Below are 19,668 nucleotides of genomic sequence, written 5' to 3' on the forward strand. Positions count from 1 at the left end.
CATGATGAAGTTGAGTCAGATGAGTCATGATGAAAAAGAGTCATGATGAAAAAGAGTCATGATGAAGTTGAGTCAGATGAGACATGATGAAAAAGAGTCATTATGAAGTTGAGTCAGATGAGACATGATGAAAAAGAGTCATGATGAAAAAGAGTCATGATGAAGTTGAGTCAGATGAGACATGATGAAAAAGAGTCATTATGAAGTTGAGTCAGATGAGACATGATGAAAAAGAGTCATGATGAAAAAGAGTCATGATGAAGTTGAGTCAGATGAGTCATGATGAAAAAGAGTCATTATGAAGTTGAGTCAGATGAGACATGATGAAAAAGAGTCATTATGAAGTTGAGTCAGATGAGACATGATGAAAAAGAGTCATTATGAAGTTGAGTCAGATGAGACATGATGAAAAAGAGTCATTATGAAGTTGAGTCAGATGAGACATGATGAAAAAGAGTCATTATGAAGTTGAGTCAGATGAGACATGATGAAAAAGAGTCATTATGAAGTTGAGTCAGATGAGACATGATGAAAAAGAGTCATTATGAAGTTGAGTCAGATGAGACATGATGAAAAAGAGTCATTATGAAGTTGAGTCAGATGAGACATGATGAAAAAGAGTCATTATGAAGTTGAGTCAGATGAGACATGATGAAAAAGAGTCATGATGAAAAAGAGTCATGATGAAGAAGAGTCATTATGAAGTTGAGTCAGATGAGACATGATGAAAAAGAGTCATGATGAAAAAGAGTCATGATGAAGAAGAGTCATTATGAAGTTGAGTCAGATGAGACATGATGAAAAAGAGTCATGATGCAGTTGAGTCAGATGAGTCATGATGCAGTTGAGTCAGCGATGCAACTGTATAAGAAGCTAAACATTATCAGAAAAAGAAAAAGAAGAAGAAGAAGAAGAAGAAGAAGAAAAAAACGATAGTACATCATAAAGAGGACCTGAGTCATCTAGAAGAGACTCAGAGTAGAACCTCATACCTGCAGAAGACCTGGAAGATGTTCTGAAGAGAAAGTCTTTGGACATTTGGATGAAATAAATCATTATTGTGTGTGCAGTACCGCCACCGGTCCTGTGGGGGCAGCACAGTAAAAAGAGTCTCGAGTCAAAGAGAAGAACAAGACATGCAGGAAACGCCATCTATCCTAACATCCGTTTCCGTCAACACGTGTGTACCAGCGCTGGACTCGTGTTTTTCTACAAATTAAGTTTATAATCTTCTCTCGTCATGTTCGATCAACTCGGGTTGATCGGAACCATCGGAGAAGATGATCAGATTCCAGAAGAACCGGATTCACAGTCAGATCCAGAGGTTTGTGAGGATGTTTGATGCTTGAAGCTCAGACACATGCAGACATTTAAAGTTATTTATTTTATTATTGTCAAACATGCATCTATTAAGACATACAGCATAAATTAAATTGTGGTTCTTTCTGACCCATGTTTCAAAACATGAATACGGTTGAAAGGACATTAATTAAGACATTTAAGAAAATAAAAAAACAACAAAATGAAAGAAATAATCAACAATACTTAAATGATTAACTCAAACTAAACAGAATATAAACAAAAAAAAGTTTTGATCAAATTTACTTTTCACGAGACTTAGAAGAAACACTGAGATGTTATTGGAAACATGCGTTGAATAAGAATAAAGCTGCAAAAAAAGAGATAATTCCTCACAAAATAATGACATTTAACACGTTATGATGAACGAATTGTGTTAAGATGAATGAGAAAAGTTAATAATTAAAAATGTATTTGTTGTTCCCTTCAACCTTCAACTCAACTGAAATATAAAAGCAGGATGTTGACTATAAACAACACATATCCTTAAAAATAAAAACAAATCTTTTTAAGACAAAATATTATTCAGAGTGTAGAAGTTTTACTGAAAAGTTCTCGTTGATATAAATTGAGCTCATGGAGGCAACAACTTTAAAAGCTTCTACTTTTGCATAAACTTAAAATATTAAATTATAGATTGATGAGGAATCTTTTAAATTGAATGTGATTTTCATAAATATTCTGTCGTAAAGTGTCTTTCTATTTATATGTTTAGTACAACAATTATCAGTCAATAACTTCAAAAATAACCATAATAAAATAAATGGCAACACATGCACGTCCTTGAAAACCCTCACTCATTGTTGCCGTGACAACAGGACGAGCCCATCGTCTTGAACAGAAAGAAAAAGTTCGGGGTCCAGGGGGTCGGGGACTTCAACCAGGAGTTCTTGTTCGGAGAGCCGGGCCCCGAGGACAACCAGGACTGGATCATGGCAGACGTTATGAAGCAGCTGAAGAAGAAGGTGAGAAGAACATTTGTGCGACTTTCTGGACCTGGTTCTGATCTGTTGACCTCCAGAGGAGCTTGACGACACTGGACCAGAAGATCGAGAAGATCAGGAAGAAACGAAAAGCAGAAGTGAGTGATTTTTTTTTTTCTACCAAGTTTTGTGAAAACATCTGAATCTTCTTGAACACATTTGATCATTTATTGTGTTGTCAGGAGAAACCAGCAGCTGAGAAGAAGGAGGAAGAGACAGAAGGTGGAGACCTTGAAGAAGACGAAGACGACAAAGGTGATGATGATGATGACGGTGATGATGATGACGAGGAGGACGACGACGACGAAGAGTTTGACTCCAGCGACGAGAAGATCCTGACAAAGTCTGGTGAGTCCACGTCAACCTCTGACCCTGAAAGTGGAGATGTTGACCTTTGACCCTCGTAGACACGCTCAGAGAGAAGGAGCGACGAGGGAAGAGAGCGAAGGAGCAGGTGAGAGATGAAGACGAGTGAAGATGGAGGTCTGAGTTCACGTCTTTTTTCTTCTTCTTCTTCTTCAGGTCCCAGAGAAGTTTTCTGGAGACGCGTCTCAGTTTGACGAGAAACTGACGTTTGATGACATGAACCTGTCCAGACCCATCCTGAAGGTACACACACTCGCACACGCACACATATATGCGCTAGCACATATGCACACAGACACACACACGCACACATGTATGCGCTAGCACATATGCACACAGACACACTTGCACAAATATAGAAACAAACACTTGCACACGTATGCAGACACGCATGCACACATATAGACATACAAATATATGGACACACACTTGCATACATATGCACACACATTTACACACACACTCGCATATGCACACATAGATATGTACATACACACGGATATGCACACATATACAGGTAGACGTGCATATACACACATACACATATACACACACACTTGCACACGTATACACACACATGCATATACACATAGTTGCACACATGTATACACACCTATGCATGCAAACACACGCATATCCAAAAGTACACGTGTATACACACACACTGACTTATACACAAGACACTTATAAACTCTTAGACACATCTATACACACACAAAATAATGTACACATACATGCACGCACAAAAACTTATACATACATACACCAAAAACATATAAACACATATACATACACACACACAAAAAACACACAGACACATAGACACACAAAATGATGTACACATAATTGCATGCACAAAAACATATACACGCATACACAAAAAACATATAAACACACACAAAAAACACATAGACGCATAGACACACAAAATAATGTACAAGTACATGCACGCAACAAAAACACACATATACACAAACATAAACACATAAACGTACACACACACAAAAAACACACTCTCGCACAGACACACACACTTATGTATAAACAAACACACCCAGTGTGAGTCCGTGACTAACTTGTGTTGCTCTGAAGGCCATCACTGCCCTCGGCTTCAAACAACCCACTCCGATCCAGAAGGCGTGTGTTCCGGTTGGACTTCTGGGTCGAGACTTGTGTGCATGTGCGGCTACAGGAACAGGTCTGTGGGACTCAGACGAGTCCAAGTCAGTCGCTCATCAAACGTGTCTCCTCCAGGAAAGACTGCCGCCTTCATGTTGCCGGTGCTGGAGCGTCTGGTCTACAAACCCAAGACCTCTCAGGTCACCCGGGTGTTGGTTCTGGTTCCTACCAGAGAACTGGGCATCCAGGTCCACACAGTGGCCCGTCAGCTGGCCCAGTTCACCGCCATCACCACCTGCCTGACTGTTGGTACGACGCCCGGCACGTCCCCTGGTGTCTCGCCTCGACTCACCTCTCTGGTCCTTCCTCAGGCGGTCTGGACCTCAAGTCCCAGGAAGTGGCTCTGAGGGCCGGACCAGATGTTCTGATCGCAACTCCGGGTCGTCTGATCGATCATCTGCACAACACGCCCAGCTTTGAACTCTCCAGCATCGAGATCCTCATCCTGGACGAGGCCGACAGGTGTGTACGACACGAGCCCTGGTGGCCCGGGTCTGACCCTGTCTTCCTCCTAATGTCCTCAGAATGTTGGACGAGTACTTTGAGGAGCAGATGAAGGAGATCATCAGGTTATGTTCCTACAATCGACAGACCATGTTGTTCTCAGCCACCATGACAGAAGAGGTACACACACGAACACACACACACACGCAATCACACACACGCGCACGCAATCACACACACGCACAAGCAATCACACACGCACAATAACTCGCTCACAAAATCGCACACGCAATCTTACACTATCACCCCACGCACGCACACATCATTCATGCAATCACACACTCGCAATCACTCACGCACACACAAATTAATTCACACGTACACACAATTGCATGCAATCACACACACAGTCATTCATGCAATTACACACTCGCAATCACTCACGCACACACAAATTAATTCACACGTACACACAATTGCATGCAATCACACACACAGTCATTCATGCAATCACACACTCGCAATCACTCACGCACACACAAATTAATTCACACGTACACACAATTGCATGCAATCACACACACAGTCATTCATGCAATTACACACTCGCAATCACTCACGCACACACAAATTAATTCACACGTACACACAATTGCATGCAATCACACACACAGTCATTCATGCAATCACACACTCGCAATCACTCACGCACACACAAATTCATTCACGCGCACACACAATTGCATGCAATCACACACACAGTCATTCATGCAATCACACACTCGCAATCACTCACGCACACACACAAATTCATTCACGCGCACACACAATTGCATGCAATCACACACACAGTCGTTCATGCAATCACACACTCACAATCACTCACTCACGCACACACAAATTCATTTACTCACACATGCAATCACACAGACACAATTACTCAAGCGCGAACACACAATCACAAACAATCACTATCCAACATACAATCACTCACAATCTCACCCACATGCACACGCATACAAGCACACACACGCAATCACAATCACACACTCACAATCATTCACGCACATACAATCACACACGCCCACACACAATCATTCATGCAATCACAATCACACACTCACAATCATTCACGCACATACAATCACACACGCCCACACACAATCATTCATGCAATCACACACCCACAATAACTCATGCACACACAAATTCATTCACGCACACACACAATCATTCATGCAATCACACACCCACAATAACTCACGCACACACAAATTCATTCACGCACACACACAATCATTCATGCAATCACACACCCACAATAACTCACGCACACACAAATTCATTCACGCACACACACAATCACACGCAAACACACACACAAACACACAATCATGCTTGCAGTTACACACACATATTCATTCACGCACACACGCAAACACACACACACAATCATGCATGCAGTTACACACACATAATCATTCACGAACACACACAATCATTCATACAATCACACACTCACAATCACTCACGCACACACAAATTAATAAACGCACACATGCGATCACACAGACACAATCACTCCAGTGCGAACACACTATCACCCACAAACAATCACACTCACGCACACACTATCCAACACGCAATCTCACGCACACGCACACAAAAACACACCCAATCACACCTTCTTCTCCACCAGGTGAAGGATCTCGCCGCCGTCTCTCTGAAGGAACCGATCAGAATCTTCGTCAACAGCAACACTGACGTGGCTCCGTACCTGCGGCAGGAGTTCGTGAGGATCCGGGCCAACAGGGAGGGAGACCGGGAGGCGGTGGTCGCGGGTGAGGATCCCAATCTAGACCTAGACCCTCCGCTGACGGTTCTGACGTCCGTGTCCTTCAGCTCTGCTCACCAGAACATTCCAGGACCACGTGATGGTCTTCACCCAGACGCGTAAACTGGCTCACAGGCTGCACATCCTGCTGGGCCTCATGGGCCTGAAGGTCGGGGAACTGCACGGAGAACTGAGTCAGAGGCAGAGGCTGGAGAACCTCAGGTGAGTCGCTCGCACACACCTGAGGGGGGTTCCTGCATGTCAACCGTGTGTGTTGTGCAGGCGATTCAAAGACGACGCCATCGACATCCTGGTGGCGACGGACGTTGCAGCTCGAGGTCTGGACATCGACGGCGTGAAGACCGTGAGTGAAGAACATGTTCACTGATGATACTGCAGTTTATATGTTTGAACCTGAAGTCAATGTACTTCAACACAACCAGATCATTTACTTACATCAATACTTGAATATCTCTATGTTTTATCAAGGTATCGTATTAATACTCTCAGTACTATATCAATATTTAGAATAAAATAATAAAAAAAACTATGATCAAAATAAAATTATTTTAAGGTTTATATTTAAGTAAAATTTTTATAAATTAAACTTACAGCACACACTCAGACACACAAAATCACTCGCACACAATCTCACACACAAAATCAATGACGCACAATCACACCCACACACACAAACAATCACACACGCACACACAATCCCTCAAACAATCTCACACACAATCAAACTCGGACACAATCAATCACACACACTTACACTAGGGTTGTGTTACTCCACTAAGACTCAGTGTGTGTCTCAATACATATATATATATATATATATATATATATATATATAATTGCGATACAATGAAATCCTGTGTCGATACAAAAACGATTTGGTCACGATGTGATTGAATTATAAGATAAAATAATTCTAATTTTTTTTTAAATTTACAAATATCCCCACTGTTCTCAATTTTGTGTTGCAATTAAACTTCCGCCCGCTAGATGGCAGCGGTCATTACGTCCTCCGCAGCTAAAGGAACAATTAAATGTGACTGAGGACGAGAGGATACAGTGACTCCAGCACATTTTAAAGCTGATGTTTGGACATATTTTGGTTTCAAAACAATTGAAAGCAGTTACGACTTCGTCAAGAGTCATGTGGTCTGTGAATACTACAACACCAGAGTCAAGTACTCGACAATACTACACATATATATTTGTTACTACAGTATCACAACACCAGAGTCAAGTACTGGACAATACTACACATATATATTTGTTACTACAGTATCACAACACCAGAGTCAAGTACTGGACAATACTACACATATACAGTTTATCCTTGTTACTACACTATCGCTATATATTTCGTGACGGCCGTTTGGTCGCTAAAATAGTGTATTTAAATTCTTCATCTATGTTGTCATGTGAAAAGTCGTCGACAACTGTGATTGGTTGGCTGGGCGGCAAAGCATTGTGGGAGTTGTCACTGAGAGCGATGACTCGTATGTTTGAATAAATGTTCATTATAAACGTGTGAAAATTAAACAGTCACTGCTTTACAGATGCAGTTAAATGAAGGTTTAAAACGATGACAAGTGTGTTTCTTGAGCTTCTGGTCTCACCTGCTGATCGTGGCTCCAGGTGATCAACTTCACGATGCCGTCGACCGTCAAACATTACGTCCATCGTGTCGGTCGAACGGCCAGAGCCGGACGCTCCGGACGCTCGGTGTCTCTGGTGGGCGAGACGGAGAGGAAGATGCTGAAGGACGTGGTCAAGTCGGCCAAGAACAGCGTCAAAGCTCGAGTGCTGCCGTCAGGTGTGTGTGTTTGTGTGTGTGTGTGTGTGTGTGTGTGTGTGTGTCTGAGGCTTGACCCTGTTGTGTTTCCTTCCAGATGTTGTGTTGAAGTTCCGAGATCTGATCACCAAACTGGAGCCAGATGTTGAAGCTGTGGTGAAGCTGGAGAGGGAAGAACGAGAGATGTCTGCTTCTGAGGCGAAGGTACCTGTCTGTCTGTCTGTCTGTCTGTCTGTCTGTCTGTCTGTCTGTCTGTCTGTCTGTCTGTCTGTCTGTCTGTCTCTCTCTCACACACCTGTCTCACTGTGTGTTTGTGTAGCTGAGTGTGGCACAGAAGCGTCTCGACGGTTCGGCCGAAACAAATCAATCGAGAGTTTGGTTTCAAACGCAGCAGGAGAGAAAACAGAGTCGCGGTGAGTGTTTCACACAAAGACACACAACCGACTACACAACTTGACAAACGTGCCGTTTGAATACTTACTTCACCTCACGAGTGTGTTACTGTCTGGTTACACACATTTAACTACGAGGTCGAGTGGTCACTAGAGGCAATTAATAGATTAAATTAAGATTATTGGCTCCCTTGGATACGATACAGAGACAACGATATGATACTGCGATACTGTAGTAGTAAGTATATATTTGTAGTATTGTCGAGTACTTGACTCTGTTGTTGTAGTATTTACAGACCACATGACTCTTGACGAAGTCATAACTGTTTTCATTTGTTTTGAAACTAATATATGTCCAAACTTCAGCTTTAAAAGCTGCTGGAGTCACTGTATCCTCTCGTCCTCAGTCACCGCCGAGATCTCCTAGTTCCTTTAGCGGCGGTGGACGTAATGACCGCTGCCGTCTAGCGGCCGGATGTTTAATTGCAACACAAAAATTAACAACAGTGGGCATATTTGCATCTTTATTGTAAATTTAAAAAAATCTAATCATTTTATTTGACAAAAAACTTTATTGAAATATAAACCAAAAATACTGAAAAATAAAACATAATTTGAAAGCCCATAAATAATGATGAATATTGTTTTAAATATTGAGATAGTGCTGTTGAATATTGATATCATGAATCATCATCATGGTATCATGAAAATATGTTCAAACTTTAAAAGCTGCTAGAGTCGACTGTATCCTCTCGTCCTCAGTCATGTCGGGGCTCCATTGTTCCTTTAGCTGCAGAGGATGTAATGACTGCTGCCATCTAGTGGTTTAAAAACATAAAAGGTTGGAAATATTGCATGTTAATTGTAAATTGAAATACTTGATTCTACACATTTAATTGAAATATAAACCACAAAAACTAGTTTAAATAACAACCTTTTTTATCGATACTGCTGTTGAAAATTAAAATATAATTGGTAAATTATTAATCAAAATATTAAATTCGAACCATGTATTGTTTTAATATCGTGACACGCATCATCGCCACTCACTTGCCGTCACTCGACAGTACTGCTGTAGCTCCAACAGGTGGCGCTAATGACGTGTGTTTCAGTGTCGAAGGCGCTGCAGGAGTTCGACCTGGCTCTGCGCGGGAAGAAGAAGCGAAACAAGTTCCTGAAGGACGGCATGAACAGGAAGGACCTGACGGTAAGTGTTGTCAGAGCGGGGTCACGAGGTCAGAGCAGGGTCACCTGACGTGTGCTGCGTCCGCAGGCCGAGGACCGCGCCCAGTTCGAGATCCTGAAGGCCCAGATGTTCGCCGAGCGAGCCGCCAAGAGAGACCGCCGATCCAAGAGGGCCCGAGTCATGCCGGACGAGGAGGCGCCGGCGCCGAAGAAAGGTAAGACGCCCCTCGAAACCTCGAGCCCGCCTCGATACTGACCCGTGTCTCGCCGCAGCCAATAAGAAGACGTCGAGTCGCGCCACGTCGTCGTTCGACAAAGAGCTGACGGACACGAGTCAGAAGAACCTGAAGAGCTACAGAGCCGGGTAAGACCAGTGTGTGAGACCACCCTGGGGGTCCAGGTCTCATGATGTCTGTGATGCAGGCCGTCCTTCATGGACCGGAAGCGTCTTGGTATAGACAAGAAGCCGGGCCGCGGTCGTGGTGGTGGCGGCGGCGGCGGCGGAGGAGATCGTGACGACGACGGTGGCGGAGGTCGAGGTGGCGGCGGAGATCGTGACGGGAGCAGAGGTCGTGGCGGCTCCAGAGGTCGTGGCGGCTCCAGAGGTCGAGGTGGAGATCGTGACGGCAGCAGAGGTCGTGGCGGCAGCAGAGGTCGTGGCGGCGGCAGAGGTCGAGGCGGCGGCGGAGATCGTGACGGCAGCGGAGGTCGTGACGGCAGCAGAGGTCGTGGCGGCAGCAGAGGTCGAGGCGGAGATCGTGACGGCAGCAGAGGTCGCGGCGGCGGTCGAGGTCGTGGCGGCAGTCGAGGTGGAGGTTTTGGCGACGGCGGAGGTTTTGGCGGCGGCCGCGGCGGAGGTTTCGGCGGCGGCCGCGGCGGAGGATTTGGCGGCGGTCGCGGCGGAGGTCGAGGTCGCGGCGGAGGCCGCGGCGGCGGTCGAGGTGGAGGTCGCGGCGGCAGCGGGTACGTCTCCAGGCGCCCATGAGAGGAAACACGATGAATCTGACGTGTGTTTGTTCTGCAGGTTCAAGAGGACGTGAGACGTTCGAATAAAGTTGTGTTTGAACGACTCGTGTTGTTGATTCTGAACGAGACACTTGAACAGTTTATTTCGTCAGGAATTACATTCATGCAAACGTTCCAGGAGTTCTGCGGCGCTGGTGTTTTCATCTGCAGGTCGTGCTGGTTTGATGCGACACCAGAGGCATCAGAATATTGAAGCCACGTTGAAAAATGACGAAACTTTGGATTGTTTTAGTGAAATATTGTTGTTTTATGGCGTTTTTTAAAATAAATTAATTCAATCATTTGTGTTTTATGAGGTTGAATTTGTTTGTTTTTTTATAATTGCAATAAAAATGTGAAATTTCTCAAGATAAATTTTGTAAATTCAATTTATTTCCACTTGTAGCCTTTTAAATTCAATATAAAACGTTATAATTAAAGTTAAAAGGATATGATTTGAAAACATTGATAACATTTTTGAAAATAATGGAAAATGATTCATCAAATTTGAATATGTTCAATTATTTAATATATATTATAGAATTTAATATAGATATTTAAAAAAAACCTAATGACTCAATTTCAAAAAAATATATAATTATACAGTATTTAATATTTTTCTAAAGCCTTTTCAATTCTATAGTAATTATTTAAACGGATTTTAAACGTTTATGAAATCAAAAATATGGAATTTACACTGAAGTTCTAATGCGATTATTAAAATAAATTCTTGAATTAAATGATTTAAAAAAGAAAAACATTTCCATAATAAAGGTTTTGAGCCATAATTCAAGTTTTTAAACGTTAGTTTCAAATGTTCTGATGCCACTGATGTTCCTCCATAGTCCGGGTGGTTCTGTGGACTCTACTTGGTCCAGGCGTGGTCGGACTGGGGCGAGGGGGCGCACAGGTCCGAGTCGGTGTCGGACTCGCCCTCCGCGATGTGAGGCCGGGCCGCGGAGCCGCGAGGACCTGGTCCCGGCTGCTGCTCCCCGGACGTGGAGTGGAAGCCGTGGTTGAAGAAGTCCAGAGTCTCCCTGGACTGCGAGACGGAGAGTCCACTGAAGGAGTTCTGGAGCTCGTCCTGGTCCTGCCCCGACAGGGAGGCCCCGCTCCGGTCCTTCACCATCTTGTGTCCCGCCTCCTCCTCCTCCTTCTCGGCTCCTCCTGCCCCCCGCTGGGAGCGCCCCCCGCCCTGGCGCTCCCCCGGCGGCGGCGGGAGTCGGACGAGCGAGCGCTCGCCGGCCGGACTCGGAGTGTCGCTTTGGCGTGAAGGGGGCGGAGCCTGCTGGGGAGGCTGGGAGCCGATTGGCTGCCAGGAGGTGGAGGGCGGACAGCAGGGGGCGCTGTGGTTACGGTGTCCAGTTGAACTGCTGGAACGAACCATCTTCAGGCTGAACTTGTCCACCTGGTCTCCTGGCAGAACTCTGTGGGACATGAGTGAGAAGAACTTGAACGACTGGAGGAAACTTTGAGAAACAAAATACTAGTTTGATGAAGCTTCGTGAAACAGTGTCATTATCCTCAGAGTCCACTAGATGGCGTCTCGGCACTAGTTTCCCTTGTTTTGAACAACTTTTCTAATGAAACATCATTTTTAAACTGATGGCGCCACCTACTGATCTCTGAACAACATGACACTGTTTCATGAAGCTTCATCGGCAATTAATGTAATATTCAGTGTATTAAAAAAAGGTTGAATTATAGGTTGAGATTAATTTACAAAATGTTCTAAATTCAGCTTTTTTTCACATAGAGTTTATTGTTCTAATAGCAATAACTCAAAAAAAATTATCTAAATGAAAAGTGTTATCGTTGGTAGACTTTTAAATTCAATGTGAAAATGTATAATATTGACACCAGAAAATACCAAGAGTACTGATCTACTTCCTTCTTTGTTGTCACGTGATCATATGCCTGTCGCATGATTGGCTGAAAGATCGATCAAGTGGCTCTTGTCTAGTAGGACTTTAACAAAAAAATTATATTGGATTTAAAAGTCTACAAATCATTTTTGAATTATTTGATTTAAGTATAAAACTCTAAAAAATATTTTTAAATGATTGAAATCTAAAACTCTTAAAATAAGTTTTGTAAATTCAATTGTTTTCCACTTGTCGCCTTTTAAATTCAATATAAAACTGAATAATAATGCATATTAAAGTTTAAAGAATATGAATTAAAAAAATATTAATTTAAGAATAAAATGCAAAATAATGGAAAATGTACAAATGTTTAATGCACTTACTAAAAATACAATATAGAATTAAAAACTTAAAAATTAAAAATAATGATAATTACTCAGTATTTTATATATAATCTAAATTCAATATTTATAATTCATCCTTTTAATATAGAAATTCTTGAATGATTTAAAAATAATATTAAGATAATACATTGAAAGTTCATTCATTCAATCATTTAATCCCTTATCAGGGTCGCGGGGAGACTGTTACCATCCCAGTTAAATTGGGCGAGAGGCGGGGGACACCCTGGACAGGATGCCAGTTTGTCTCAGTCAGACACACAAAGACAGACAACCATTCACACACACACTCACACCTACGGACAATTTCCCCAAGTTTTCAATCAACCTCTGTATGTTTTTGGACTGTGGGAGGAAACCGGAGTGCCCGGAGTAAACCCACGCAACACGTTTAAAAACAAATAACTATAAATGAAATAAAATTATAATAATAAAATAAACATAAGACATTCAAGTGGTTCATGAATGAAATAAAGAGTGAAATAAATGAACATGTTCTTCATGAAGGACTCACTGCAGGATCTTGTGGCTGGACTGACTCTTCTCCAGCTGCTCCACTGGACTGTGGTAAGGCGGGGCCGGGTCGGGCTCTTTGGTTCCGAAGTAGGCGTCCGTCTCCGCCTGAGGGATCCCCATCCTCTGGACGTAGATGTTCACCAGGAAGTCCAGCTTCCTCTCCATGGACAGAACCTGCGGGCGATGCGGTCAAAATGGCGGCTGTGTCACGTGACCACCTGAAGCTCACCTGCTTCTCCACCTTCCCCAGACGTCCCATCATGCTCGGGTCCTCCTGGATCTCCTCGCTCGCTGCTTTGGGACGATCTTTGTCCGTGATGCTGATTCCTCGTCCCACGATCTGGTCCACCCTGCAGGGAACACATGGTTCAAGAGAACTCCTGTGGTTTAGTCCAGGAGGAGTCGAGACCTGAAGTGTGTTTATGTGTGTGTTAGTATGTTATGATAATAATAGTATAATAGTTATAATAATGTTGTAATAATAATGTAATAATAGTAATAATAATGTTGTAATAATAGTTATAATTATGTTGTAATAATAATGTAATAATAGTAATAATTATGTTGTAATAATAATGTAATAATAGTTATAATAATGTTGTAATAATAATATAATAATAGTAATAATAATGTTGTAATAATAATGTAATAATAGTTATAATAATGTTGTAATAATAATATAATAATAGTAATAATAATGTTGTAATAATAATAATATAATAATAGTATAATACTGTTATAATAAAAGTTGTAATAATAATATAATAATAGTATAATACTGTTATAATAAAGGTTATAATAATAATATAATAATAGTTATAATAATTGTATAATAATGTTATAATAATGTTGTAATAATAGTTATAATAGTGTTATAATAATAATAATTTTAATCATGTTATGATAATAATATAATAATAGTTATAATAATATTTTTAATTTTATAATAATAGTTATAATTATGTTATAATAATAATGTAATAATAGTTATAATAATCATGTAAAAATAGTTATAATAATATAATAATGGTAACACCAGACAAGACCAATAGAGTACCAAAAATGTATAGATTATTATTTTAGTTTTTTTTAATCAATAATTGAATTTAAAAAAATCGAATATTTTCCAAATGAATTGTCTTTTATACACATAAAGAGTTTGATATTGTTATTCCAATCATTACAAATTACACTTTTGAAATGAAATGTTTTTTGATTGAAATCCTTTTTTAATTGAACACAAACATTCTGGACAAACATGTGATCGTCTGCGTGTTCAATGATTGGCTGAAAGTTCGATCTAGTAACTCTGTCCTCTATTGGTCTGGAGGCTCCATTACATCAATGACATTATTATTTTTAACTTCTAGCATAATTATAAATGTAGCCATGAGCTCCACCTGGACTGCAGGTTCTTGATGCGGGCCAGCATGTCCAGGTGTCCGGCCGAGTACTGCTCGATCACGTCCATCACGTCGTACGGACGCAGACTCTCCTTGAACTTCCTCTTGGACACCATGAACCTCATGATGCTGCGACACAAACACAAGGTCGAAGGTGAGAGGCGCCTCTGAGCAAGGCGCGGAATCGAACCCCCACGTCCAAAATAAAAGTCAAGGGACAGGACACGACAGAACCAGCAGGAGGCGCCGTGAAGCAGACGGACATGAAACGAGAGGAAACTAGTGACACTCAATCTCACTGCTCTTACCCAACAGCTGATGGTGACCTTTGACCCTGGTGTGAGCAAAAATAAATAAACACAAATGATGAATAAAACGCTGAGAATGGCTTTTACAAAAACAATAACAAATTAATGGTCAACAAAAGCAAATGAACAAACGCTTTTATTGTGAAGGTCGTGCTCCTACCACACAGCTCTGATGGTGACCTTTAACCCCGGCGTCAGATCCTGAGGCACGAACTCGCAGTGGCAGCTCTTGTCGTCGGCCAGGTCCTCCCCCGGGAGACTGGCGTCTGCAGGAGCAGAGAGGAGGAGGAGAGAGGAGAGGAGAGAGGAGCAGAGAGGAGGAGGAGAGAGGATTAGAGAGGAGGAGAGAGGAGGAGGAGAGAGGATTAGAGAGGAGGAGAGAGGAGGAAGGAGGAAGAGAGAGGAGGAGACAGGAGGAAAGAAGAGGAGAGAGGAGCAGATAGGAATAGAGAGGAGGAGAGAGGAGGAAGGAGGAAGAGAGAGGAGGAGGAGGAGAGAGGAGGAAAGAGGAGGAGAGAGGCACAGAGAGGAGCAGAGAGGAGGAGAGAGGAGCAGATAGGAGTAGAGAGGAGCAGAGAGGAGGAGAGAGGAGGAAAGAGGAGGAGAGAGGAGCAGAGAGGAGCAGAGAGGAGGAGAGAGGAGCAGATAGGAATAGAGAGGAGGAGAGAGGAGGAAGGAGGAAGAGAGAGGAGGAGAGAGGAGGAGAGAGGAGGAAAGAGGAGGAGAGAGGCGCAGAGAGGAGGAGAGAGGAGGAGAGAGGAGGAAAGAGGAGGAGAGAGGAGGAAAGAGGAGGAGAGAGGAGCAGAGAGGAGGAGAGAGGAGCAGAGATGAGAAGACAGGAGCAGAGAGGAGGAGACAGGAGCAGAGAGGAGGAGAGAGGAGCAGAGATGAGAAGACAGGAGCAGAGAGGAGGAGACAGGAGGAGAGAGGAGCAGAGATGAGAAGACAGGAGCAGAGAGGAGGAGACAGGAGGAGAGAGGAGGAGAGAGGAGCAGAGATGAGAAGACAGGAGCAGAGAGGAGGAGAGAGGAGCAGAGAGGAGGAGAGAGGAGGAGAGAGGAGGAGAGAGGAGCAGAGATGAGAAGACAGGAGCAGAGAGGAGGAGAGAGGAGCAGAGAGGAGGAGAGAGGAGGAGAGAGGAGGAGAGAGGAGCAGAGATGAGAAGACAGGAGCAGAGAGGAGGAGACAGGAGGAGAGAGGAGGAGAGAGGAGCAGAGATGAGAAGAGAGGAGCAGAGGAGGAAAGAGGAGCAGAGACATGAAGGCCACGACCAGAACGTTCTGAGGAGGAAGCAGCAGCAGCAGAGACAGAAGCAGCGACGCGAGGCTGACCTGGAGAACCTTTCTGTCTGAAATCTTCATCCTGCATCTCTATCAGCACTAGAAGGAGAGAGAGAGTCATTTACTGTCATCGTCTGAGGGTTTGATCCTAGTGACGTCCCTGAAGGAGGAGCTCAACCATGGATGGAAGTTAATCAGTGTCACAATATAATGCTGGATCTAACGTTTCACATGTTGAAACTTGATTTTTTTTTTTAAGTATTCATTAAAAAAAAAGAATATATATATATATATAAAATAATATAAGAATCATTAAGCCACCAGAAAATACCCAAAGAGTAGTTCCAGACCATAACGGTTTCACTATTCACTTTTCACGGTATCACTTTTGTACCACAAATGTATTTTTAAATTATTGGAATTAGAATATCAGACTTAACGTGTAACATTAAATTATATTATTCAAACTAAAACACAATATACAGATTATTAGATTTACTTATTTTATTATAAATCTCATTATATGTTTAAAAAAACGTGAAATTCCAATAAAAACATAAAATAAAACTGTTGACCCTTGTGTTATCTCAGGGTCAATGTGACCCGGAGGCCTGAAAACAAACCACTGCATATGTATTTATAGAAGCCAGGGAAGTCGTTCTCTTTGACCCAGACACAACACAAGGGATACCACAAACACATTTGTTTTCAAGCCTTTGGGTCACTTTGACCGAAGACAACCTTTCAATTGACAAATGATTGATTGAAATGATTCAAAAAGATTATAAATGTTTAATTCGACCACTTATATTGTGATGAAACTGATACACTTTTATATTGATCGTCCTCAACGTTCACTCGAGAACATGATCTTGTGAAGTTGTTCGTCTCTCAGGCTCGAGGACGACTTCTCTCAGGAACAAGTGTGTGTGTGTGTGTTTGTGTGTGTGTGTGTGTATATGTGTGTATATATGTGTGTATATGTGTCTTTGTGTATGTGTTTTTTGTGTTATGTGTGTTTGTGTGTATATATGTGTGTGTCTTTGTGTATGTGTTTCTGTGTGTGTATATATGTGTGTTTGTGTGCATGTCTGTTTGTATATATATATATGTCTATGTGTGTGCGTATTTATGTGTCTGTATCCGTGTGTGTGTCTGTGCGTGTGTGTGTCTGTTTTTATATGTGTGTCTATGTGTGTCTATGTGTGTATATGTGTGTGTGTCTATGTGTGTATGTCTATGTGTGTGTATATATGTGCATGTGTGCGTTTACAAGTGTGTGTATATATATGTGTGTGTGTGTGTGTGTATGTGTATAGGTGTGTGTATATGTGTGTGAGTGTGCATGTCGGTGTGTGTTTATAAGTGTGTGTATGTGTGTATATAAGTGTGTGTTTGTATACAAATGTGTGTGTGTATGTGTGTGTGATTATATACAAGTGTGTGTGTGTTTGTATACAAATGTGTGTGTGTGTTTGTATACAAATGTGTGTGTTTACTGTATGTGTGTGTTGTGTGTGTGTTGTGTGTGTTGTGTGTGTTGTGAGTGTTGTGAGTGTTGTGTTGTGAGTGTTGTGTTACCTTCAGAGTTCTGTCTCGAAGCTGCTCCTCTGATCCTGAAGGCTTGTCTGGTCCTGCTTCGCTCCCCGAAGCTCCAGCTCTTGGGGACCTTGTTGGGGCTCTCCTCCTGACCCGGCTCTATGCTGGGCGAGCGCCGCGGCGTCTGAACCGCTCCGGGACCCTGAGGCGGTCCGGGACTGACGCCGGGTCCGACCGACCCTGCACTGCTGACCACAGGGACTGAGACAAGAGGGAGGTCTTGAGGTCCTTCAGGGAGGAGGAGGAGACGAGGAGGAGACGAGGAGGAGACGAGGAGGAGACGAGGAGGAGACGAGGAGGAGACGAGGAGGAGACGAGGAAGAGACGAGGAGGAGACGAGGAGGAGACGAGGAAGAGACGAGGAGGAGACGAGGAGGAGACGAGGAAGAGACGAGGAGGAGACGAGGAGGAGACTAGGAAGAGACGAGGAAGAGACGAGGAGGAGACGAGGAGGAGACGAGGAGGAGACGAGGAGGAGACGAGGAAGAGACGAGGAGGAGACGAGGAAGAGACGAGGAGGAGACGAGGAGGAGACGAGGAGGAGACGAGGAGGAGACGAGGAGGAGACGAGGAAGAGACGAGGAGGAGACGAGGAAGAGACGAGGAGGAGACGAGGAGGAGACGAGGAGGAGACGAGGAGGAGACGAGGAGGAGACGAGGAGGAGACGAGGATGAGACGAGGAGGAGACGAGGAGGAGACGAGGAGGAGACGAGGAGGAGACGAGGAAGAGACGAGGAAGAGACGAGGAGGAGACGAGGAGGAGACGAGGAGGAGACGAGGAGGAGACGAGGAAGAGACGAGGAGGAGACGAGGAGGAGACGAGGAGGAGACGAGGAGGAGACGAGGAAGAGACGAGGAGGAGACGAGGAAGAGACGAGGAGGAGACGAGGAGGAGACGAGGAGGAGACAAGGAGGAGACGAGGAGACACTCACCGTGTTGAGGAGAACCTTTGCCTTTAGAGCCGGAGCTGCGAGGAGACGAGAAGACTCGCTCCTTCAGACTCACCTTCTGGCTGCAGAAACACCAGGAGCGTCAACATGTGTCGTCAGGATATTGTTGAACATCTCAAATGTTGAAGCTTTGTCTCAATGTTTTTAAGCTTTGAATTAATTATTTTAATAATGTCTTTCAATATCTTCTATTTAAAAAATTAATAAATGAATTTTTAGAATCATAAACAGTATTTTCTAAAATAATTTTGTTTTTTTACACATAGAGTTTGATATTATAATTACAAAAATTACATAATAAATGTTCTAAATTCAACATTTTTTTATTTATAGTCTTTTAAATTCAATGTAAAAATGTTAGTACAATACTGTCATTAGACAAAACTTATTGATTATTGATATTGAATAAAAACCGGTATGAATTAAATAATTTTGAATTTAGAAAAATGTACTTTTGAATTATTGGAATTAGAATATCAAACAAAAACCAACATTTATTTTGAAAATATATATTTTTTCAAATTCAATTATTCAAAAAGCAAAATAAATAAATAATTTCACTAAACAAATTATTTTAATCAAGTTGTTTATTAAAAACTAATTAAATGAATAATGTTGAAATATATATTTAGAAAATTAATAATTTCTATCAAATTTATCATTTGAATATAAAAACTATTGAATTCAATTATTGAGAAGAAAAATAAATATTGCTAAAAAAACAATAAACAATTTCAATAAATAATAAACCAAACCAACCAAACTAAACAATATATTCAATTAAATTCTC

General features: G+C 42.4%; 2 protein-coding genes across 3 annotated transcripts in view; one reads left to right on the top strand and one right to left on the bottom strand.

Moving 5' to 3' along the window:
• The first annotated feature begins 1,169 nt into the window (after nucleotides 1–1,169).
• On the top strand, nucleotides 1,170–10,858 carry ddx27 (DEAD (Asp-Glu-Ala-Asp) box polypeptide 27). The gene is made up of 21 exons (XM_087801395.1): nucleotides 1,170–1,324; nucleotides 2,178–2,324; nucleotides 2,381–2,440; nucleotides 2,525–2,690; nucleotides 2,750–2,796; nucleotides 2,865–2,951; nucleotides 3,801–3,906; nucleotides 3,963–4,136; nucleotides 4,199–4,349; nucleotides 4,412–4,511; nucleotides 6,031–6,172; nucleotides 6,234–6,387; nucleotides 6,448–6,529; nucleotides 7,816–7,993; nucleotides 8,070–8,176; nucleotides 8,292–8,385; nucleotides 9,477–9,571; nucleotides 9,638–9,764; nucleotides 9,823–9,913; nucleotides 9,973–10,512; nucleotides 10,574–10,858. Exons 1-21 carry the CDS (start codon nucleotides 1,241–1,243, stop codon nucleotides 10,587–10,589), a joined length of 2,748 nt encoding a protein of 915 aa, XP_087657521.1. The 5' UTR covers nucleotides 1,170–1,240; the 3' UTR covers nucleotides 10,590–10,858.
• Nucleotides 10,859–11,358: 500 nt separating this feature from the next.
• Nucleotides 11,359–19,668, bottom strand: part of LOC148070035 (potassium voltage-gated channel subfamily KQT member 2-like) — a 13,243-nt gene continuing 4,933 nt past the window's right edge. Inside the window, exons 12-19 of one of the 2 annotated variants that reach the window (XM_087800100.1) lie at nucleotides 18,861–18,940; nucleotides 17,909–18,127; nucleotides 16,379–16,426; nucleotides 15,208–15,313; nucleotides 14,737–14,868; nucleotides 13,566–13,686; nucleotides 13,335–13,510; nucleotides 11,359–11,981 (exon numbers count right to left, since the gene is read on the bottom strand). In XM_087800100.1, coding sequence (XP_087656226.1) covers nucleotides 11,420–11,981; nucleotides 13,335–13,510; nucleotides 13,566–13,686; nucleotides 14,737–14,868; nucleotides 15,208–15,313; nucleotides 16,379–16,426; nucleotides 17,909–18,127; nucleotides 18,861–18,940 — 1,444 coding nt within the window. In that variant the 3' untranslated portion in view covers nucleotides 11,359–11,419. The remainder of the gene's footprint in view (nucleotides 11,982–13,334; nucleotides 13,511–13,565; nucleotides 13,687–14,736; nucleotides 14,869–15,207; nucleotides 15,314–16,378; nucleotides 16,427–17,908; nucleotides 18,128–18,860; nucleotides 18,941–19,668) is intronic. The other variant, XM_087800102.1, reaches the window with a different exon arrangement.

This window comes from Callionymus lyra, chromosome 10 (genome assembly GCF_982586985.1).
Source record: "Callionymus lyra chromosome 10, fCalLyr1.hap1.1, whole genome shotgun sequence".
NCBI lineage: Eukaryota > Metazoa > Chordata > Actinopteri > Syngnathiformes > Callionymidae > Callionymus > Callionymus lyra.